Genomic DNA, 7,500 nt, shown 5'->3' with positions numbered 1-7,500 from the left:
GTGTTAGTGGTGTATATACTTGTGTTAGTGGTGTATATACTGGTGTTAGTGGTTTATAAACTGGTGTTAGTGGTGTATGTGGTGATTATACTGTTGTTAGTGGTGTTAGTGGTGTATATACTGGTGTTAGTGGTGTATATACTGGTGTTAGTGGTTTATATACTGGTGTTAGTGGTGTATGTGGTAATTATACTGGTGTTAGTGGTTTATATACTGGTGTTAGTGGTGTATATACTGGTGTTAGTGGTGAATTTGGTGATTATACTGGTGTTAGTGGTTTATATACTGGTGTTAGTGGTGTTAGTGGTGTATATACTGGTGTTAGTGGTTTATAAACTGGTGTTAGTGGTGTATGTGGTGATTATACTGGTGTTAGTGGTGTTAGTGGTGTATATACTGGTGTTAGTGGTGTATATACTGGTGTTAGTGGATTATATACTGGTGTTAGTGGTGTATGTGGTGATTATACTGGTGTTAGTGGTTTATATACTGGTGTTAGTGGTGGATATACTGGTGTTAGTGGTGTAAGTGGTGATTATACTGGTGTTAGTGGTGTATGTGGTGATTATACTGGTGTTAGTGGTTTATATACTGGTGTATATACTGGTGTCTGTGTCTTTTTGTGTGTCTATGTGTGTATATGTTTGTGTGTGGGTGTGTCTGTGTGTGGGTGTGTCTGTGTGTGTGTGTGTGTGTGTCTCTGTGTCTTTTTGTGTGTCTATGTGTGTATATGTGTGTTTGTGTGTGTTTGTGTGTGAGTATGTGTCTGTGTGTTTGTGTGTTTCTCTGTGTATCTGTGTGTGTTTGTGTCTGTGTGTGTGTGTGTGTGTGTGTGTGTGTGTGTGTGTGTGTGTGTGTGTGTGGGTGTGTGTGTGTGTTTGTGCGTTTTTGTGTGTCTATGTGTGTATATGTTAGTGTGTTTGTGTGTGTTTGTCTGTGTGTGAGTATGTGTCTGTGTTTGTGTGTTTCTCTGTGTATCTGTGTGTTTGTGTGTGTGTCTCTGTGTGTGTCTTTGTGTGTGTGTTTGTCTCTGTGTCTGTGTGTCTGTGTGTGTGTCTGTTCACCTGCCTCTGTGTGTGTGTCTCTTTGTCTTTGTGCGTTTTTGTGTGTCTGTCTGTTTGTGTGTGTGTGTGTGTGTGTGTTTGTCTCTGTGTCTGTGTGTCTGTGTGTGTGTGTGTGTGTGTGTGTGGGGTTGTGTCTGTGTGTGTGTTTGTGTGTGTGTTTATGTGTGTGTCTGTCTGTGTGAGTGTGTGTGTGTGTGTGTCTCTGTGTCTTTGTGTGTTTTTGTGTGTCTATGTGTGTATATGTTTGTGTGTTTGTGTGTTTGTCTGTGTGTATGTGTCTGTGTTTGTGTGTTTCTCTGTGTATCTGTGTGTGTTTGTGTGTGTGTCTCTGTGTGTGTGTTTGTCTCTGTGTCTGTGTGTGTCTCTGTGTGTGTGTCTCTGTGTCTGTGTGTGGGTGTGTGTGTATCTGTGTGTGTTTGTGTGTTTCTCTGTGTATCTGTGTGTGTTTGTGTTTCTGTGTGTGTCTGTGTGTGTGTGTTTGTCTCTGTGTCTGTGTGTGTGTGTGTGTGTGTCTCTGTGTCTGTGTGTGTGTGTGTGTGTGTGTGTGTGTGTGGGTGTGTCTGTGTGTGGGTGTGTGTGTGTGTCTCTGTGTCTTTGTGCGTTTTTGTGTGTCTATGTGTGTATATGTTAGTGTGTTTGTTTGTCTGTGTGTGAGTATGTGTCTGTGTTTGTGTGTTTCTCTGTGTATATGTGTGTGTTTGTGTGTGTCTCTGTGTGTGTCTTTGTGTGTGTGTTTGTCTCTGTGTCTGTGTGTGTGTCTGTGTGTATGTCTGTTCACCTGCCTGTGTGTGTGTGTGTCTCTTTGTCTTTGTGCGTTTTTGTGTGTCTGTCTGTTTGTGTGTGTGTGTGTGTGTGTGTGTGTGTGTGTGTGTGTCAGAGGGATAAAGTAAATGGGAGATTGTCTCTGATTGGTTTATTGCATGTTACGACCAATGACTAATGAAGACACAAAGTGCAACCATATATCGTTAAAAAAGGGCCCCATTAACTTCCAATTCCTGACATTCTTGTACACTTTGGGCTTCCGTAGGGTTTCCCTTCCTACCTGTTCTCGCAGTAGATGAACTTGAGGTCCATGTTGACTCGGGTGACGAACATCTGGCAGTCGATGCGAACCTCGTTGATGGTTGGAGGTGGCAGGGCGTGGGCCACCACCACCATGCCCATGATCTGATGGGGCACCGAGCGGCTGTGGGTCAGAGCCATCCTCAAACGTAGGCGCCCCGTGACGTGGATCACCTGACCGGGAGATAAAAGGGAGGGAGGGAGGGAAGAGGAGAAAGGTTAATATCAACAGGAAGAGAGATATGAGGATCCAAAGTCAGAGACAGAGGGCCTAATTTACTAACACTATAGCGCAGTTTGCACTGCGTCTGTTTATGCTATTGGTGCGTTCTTTTTGTCCACCGAAGTCGATCTACGAGGTCGTTTTCCGGAGTTACGAACCGGAAGTTGCAAAAAAAGAACGCCCCGAGGTCAAAGATATATACGTAGTAAACATTGTGGTTTTCTACAATTTTAATCATCTGAACTGAAAAGATGGCTGTATACTGCTACCTATGACATGTCTCTACAGTCTTATTAGGAGTTAAACATTGTGGTTTTATAGAATTTTAATCATTTTTAGTCTTTGTTAGAACCAAATGAAGAAGTGGTACTGCTACATCTATAGTCTTATTAGGAGTTAAACATAGCGCTGTATACTGCTACCTATAGACATGTCTCTACAGTCTTATTAGGAGTTAAACATAGTGCTGTATACTGCTACCTATAGACATGTCTCTATAGTCTTATTAGGAGTTAAACATAGTGCTGTATACTGCTACCTATAGACATGTCTCTACAGTCTTATTAGGAGTTAAACATAGTGCTGTATACTGCTACCTATAGACATGTCTCTACAGTCTTATTAGGAGTTAAACATAGTGCTGTATACTGCTACCTATAGACATGTCTCTACAGTCTTATTAGGAGTTAAACATAGTGCTGTATACTGCTACCTATAGACATGTCTCTACAGTCTTATTAGGAGTTAAACATAGTGCTGTATACTACTACCTATAGACATGTCTCTACAGTCTTATTAGGAGTTAAATACCGCCTGATTAGTTATTTTGGAGCTTGTGCAGCTGAAATTGGCTAGAGACGCTCGGTTGCTATATGACAACAATGGCTTTAAGCCGAGTCCGTAGCAGAAAGCCTAACGTTAACGTTAATCAAAATGTAATTTTCATGTATCAAACTGTGAAATATATTTATGTATTATTATTATTAATTACATTTATATAGCGCTTTATCATAGACACTCAAAGTGCATTTGGGGGGGGGGTGGGGACTGCTCTCTAACACCACTAATGTGTAGCACCCACCTGGGTGATGCACGGCAGCCATACAACGCCTTACGACGCCAGAACGCTCACCACACATCAGCTAGTTAGGGAGGGGAACATATTTTTAGTGGTGGGGAAACCGGAGAACCCGGAGAAAACCCACGCAGACACGGGGAGAACATGCAAACTCCACACAGAAAGGCCTGGATTTGAACCCAGAACCTTCTTGCTGTGAGGCCACAGCACTAACCACTGGGCCACCGTGCTGCCCAATATGTCAATAACTGGGTGAATAGAATCCTAAATGTTACTAAAAATGTTACAAAAATCCATCTTTTCTCCGACTCGTAGTATTTTGTGACAAAAAGAACGCAACAACCCCCACAGGTTATTCGTTTTTCGACATGGATGTGACGTCACACTCGAGCTACTTGTCGCGATTACAAGACACAAAGAACGCACCATATGCTTCCACATTTTGCGTAGTATTTATCAACCCTGACACCCATTAGGCAATCAGCGTCTTTCTCCGCCCACTATATACCGTAAATTGCGCTGTAGCGAAGCGGTACTTGTGCTATAGGGCTGTCAAAATTGCTCAAAAATGACATTCGAATATTCCCTCTAAAAAAAAAAACACAGAATATTCGAACTATTCGAACATCTGTCGATTAGTCGACTAAGATATCTTTAATCGATTAGTCATTTTTTATGCTTATTCATGCTTAATTACTTATTTCCAAGAAACTTCTGAGCACATTTATGGTAAACACAAGATTTAAAGTGGTGCTTTTGCAGGATTAATTGTGGAGAAACTCAGTTTTACAGATGGTTAATTAACTACATTTATATTGTGCTTTTCTAGTCTTAACCACCTCTCAAAGCTCACAGCTCTGTCAATTAAATCAACTAATCGATCAGTCGACAAAATCCTATAAGTGTTAGTCGACTAAGAAGTTCTTTAGTCGAGGACAGCCCTACTACCAAGTCGTTAGTCGTGACTTGAAGTCGTAACTTACGGGCTAAAAAATTGTGTCTGAAACGCAGCATCAGACGCACTTGGTCGGGACGTAGGTTTAACGGACATGAGGCACAAGAACGGGACAGTTAGGTTTAGGAAAGATGGGGGGTGGGGTTATAAAATGTATGTTTCAGTGACACTGACAAGAACGATCTCCTGGGTGAAATTTTTGGTCTTTCATACTACTCTCTTCTGCTGTCTCTCTACATACTACTCTCTACTGTTGTCTCTCTACATACTACTCTCTACTGTTGTCTCTCTACATACTACTCTCTACTGCTGTCTCTCTACATACTACTCTCTACTGTTGTCTCTCTACATACTACTCTCTACTGTTGTCTCTCTACATACTACTCTCTACTGTTGTCTCTCTACATACTACTCTCTACTGTTGTCTCTCTACATACTACTCTCTACTGTTGTCTCTCTAAATACTACTCTCTACTGTTGTCTCTCTACATACTACTCTCTACTGCTGTCTCTCTACATACTACTCTCTACTGTTGTCTCTCTACATACTACTCTCTACTGCTGTCTCTCTACATACTACTCTCTACTGTTGTCTCTACATACTACTCTCTACTGCTGTCTCTCTACATACTACTCTCTACTGTTGTCTCTCTACATACTACTCTCTACTGCTGTCTCTCTACACACACTACTCTACTGCTGTCTCTCTACATACTACTTTCTACTGCTCTCTCTACATACTACTCTCTACTGCTGTCTCTCTACACACTACTCTCTACTGCTGTCTCTACACACTACTCTCTACTGCTGTCTCTCTACATACTACTTTCTACTGCTGTCTCTCTACATACTACTCTCTACTGCTGTCTCTCTACACATTACTCTCTACTGCTGTCTCTCTACATACTACTTTCTACTGCTGTCTCTACATACATACTACTGTCTCTACTGTCTCTACTGCTGTCTCTCTACACACTACTCTCTACTGCTGTCTCTCTACATACTACTCTCTACTGCTGTCTCTATACATACTACTCTCTACTGCTGTCTCTCTACACACTACTCTCTACTGCTGTCTCTCTACATACTACTCTCTACTGCTGTCTCTCTACATACTACTCTCTACTGCTGTCTCTCTACAAACTACTCTCTACTGCTGTCTCTCTACACACTACTCCCTACTGTTGTCTCTCTTCATACTACTCTCTACTGTTGTCTCTCTTCATACTACTCTCTAAGACATACTACTCTCTTCATACTACTCTCTAAGACATACTACTCTCTACTGCTGTCTCTCTTCATACTACTCTCTACTGCTGTCTCTCTACATACTACTCTCTACTGTTGTCTCTCTTCATACTACTCTCTAAGACATACTACTCTCTACTGTTGTCTCTCTACATACTACTCTCTACTGTTGTCTCTCTACATACTACTCTCTACTGTCTCTCTACATACTACTCTCTACTGTTGTCTCTCTTCATACTACTCTCTACTGCTGTCTCTCTACATACTACTCTCTACTGTTGTCTCTCTTCATACTACTCTCTAAGACATACTACTCTCTACTGCATACTACTCTCTACTGTTGTCTCTACATACTACTCTCTCTACTGCTGTCTCTCACATACTACTCTCTACTGCTCTCTACATACTACTGCTGTCTCTCTACATACTCTCTACTGTTGTCTCTCTACATACTACTCTCTACTGCTGTCTCTCTACATACTACTCTCTACTGTTGTCTCTCTTCATACTACTCTCTAAGACATACTACTCTCTACTGCTGTCTCTCTACATACTACTCTCTACTGTTGTCTCTCTACATACTACTCTCTACTGCTGTCTCTCTACATACTACTCTCTACTGCTGTCTCTACATACTACTCTCTACTGCTGTCTCTCTACATACTACTCTCTACTGTTGTCTCTCTACATACTACTCTCTACTGCTGTCTCTCTACATACTACTCTCTACTGTTGTCTCTCTACATACTACTCTCTACTGCTGTCTCTCTACATACTACTCTCTACTGCTGTCTCTCTACACACTACTCTCTACTGTTGTCTCTCTACATACTACTCTCTACTCTACTATTTCCAAACCAGTAATCAGATTAAAGTTACTTATCCAAGTCACTGTGCGTTACTATTTGTCATTTTCCTTAGTAAAAATATATATTTTTGCTTTCTTCTTGTGTCTCGGGGAGTGAAGTCACGTATGCGACAAGTCACGTTTTCAGCATGTGGACAGTTCACGTGTACCACGCAGAGACACAAACGTAAACAACAATGCAGGGAGGAGAGAGATGGAAATCCAGTCCAGAGTTTGTGTCAGCTAGAGACGGCAGTATTAAGGTTGGTTGTACACTCTGTGCTGATGGAGATAAAGTGCTGTCTAGCTACAAAAACACTACGTCAAATTTGAAGAACCATTTGGAGTCGCAACACTGCAGTCAAACCTACAGACTCCCAGCAGGTGGTGGGAAGCAGAGAGCAGGAGGCCCCCACCACCCAAACAACTAAAGCTGGACTTCGCTGCAAAACCAGTAAGTGGGGGAGAGTTGAAGAAGTAGTTGGGGCAGTATGTTGTAGAGGAAATGCTGCCCTTAAACACGGCTGACTGGCTCTCTTTGGTGCCATAATAAACCAGATCCTACTACTGGCCACGCCGAGCTGCCTCACAGTAAACCGGTTGTCATGTTTATGTTGAAGCTGTGGGGGGGGGTTGTCGGCAGTTGATGAATGTAACTAATAAAGTAACTTGTAATCTAACTTTGTTACTTTTAAAATCAAGTAATCTGTAAAGTAACTAAACTACTTTTACAATCAAGTAATCTGTAAAGTAACGAAGTTACTTTTTCAAAGTAACTGTGGCAACACTGCTCTCTACATACTACTCTCTAAGACATACTACTCTCTACTGCTGTCTCTCTACATACTATATATGCCTATATATATATATATATATATATATATATATAAATAAATATGTACACATTCATCTGGTACAAATTAAAGTGTAAGTGTATGAACATAGTTCCTAGGAGACAAGACTGCACTATGTCACCGAGCTTCCACAACCTTCCTGAGTGACTAAAACTGTAAACAAGCA

The 7,500-nt window shown here is 41.5% G+C and overlaps 1 protein-coding gene across 1 annotated transcript in view; it reads right to left on the bottom strand.

Annotated features, from left to right (window-relative positions):
• npas3 (neuronal PAS domain protein 3) overlaps window positions 1-7,500 on the bottom strand; it is an 80,872-nt gene that overhangs the window by 37,540 nt on the left and 35,832 nt on the right. Inside the window, exon 4 of the mRNA XM_028566293.1 lies at window positions 2,110-2,303. Within this exon, the coding sequence (XP_028422094.1) occupies window positions 2,110-2,303 (194 nt within the window). The remainder of the gene's footprint in view (window positions 1-2,109; window positions 2,304-7,500) is intronic.

Source organism: Perca flavescens, chromosome 20 (genome assembly GCF_004354835.1).
Source record: "Perca flavescens isolate YP-PL-M2 chromosome 20, PFLA_1.0, whole genome shotgun sequence".
NCBI classification, from domain to species: domain Eukaryota; kingdom Metazoa; phylum Chordata; class Actinopteri; order Perciformes; family Percidae; genus Perca; species Perca flavescens.
This window is presented reverse-complemented; position numbering and strand designations above follow the sequence as displayed.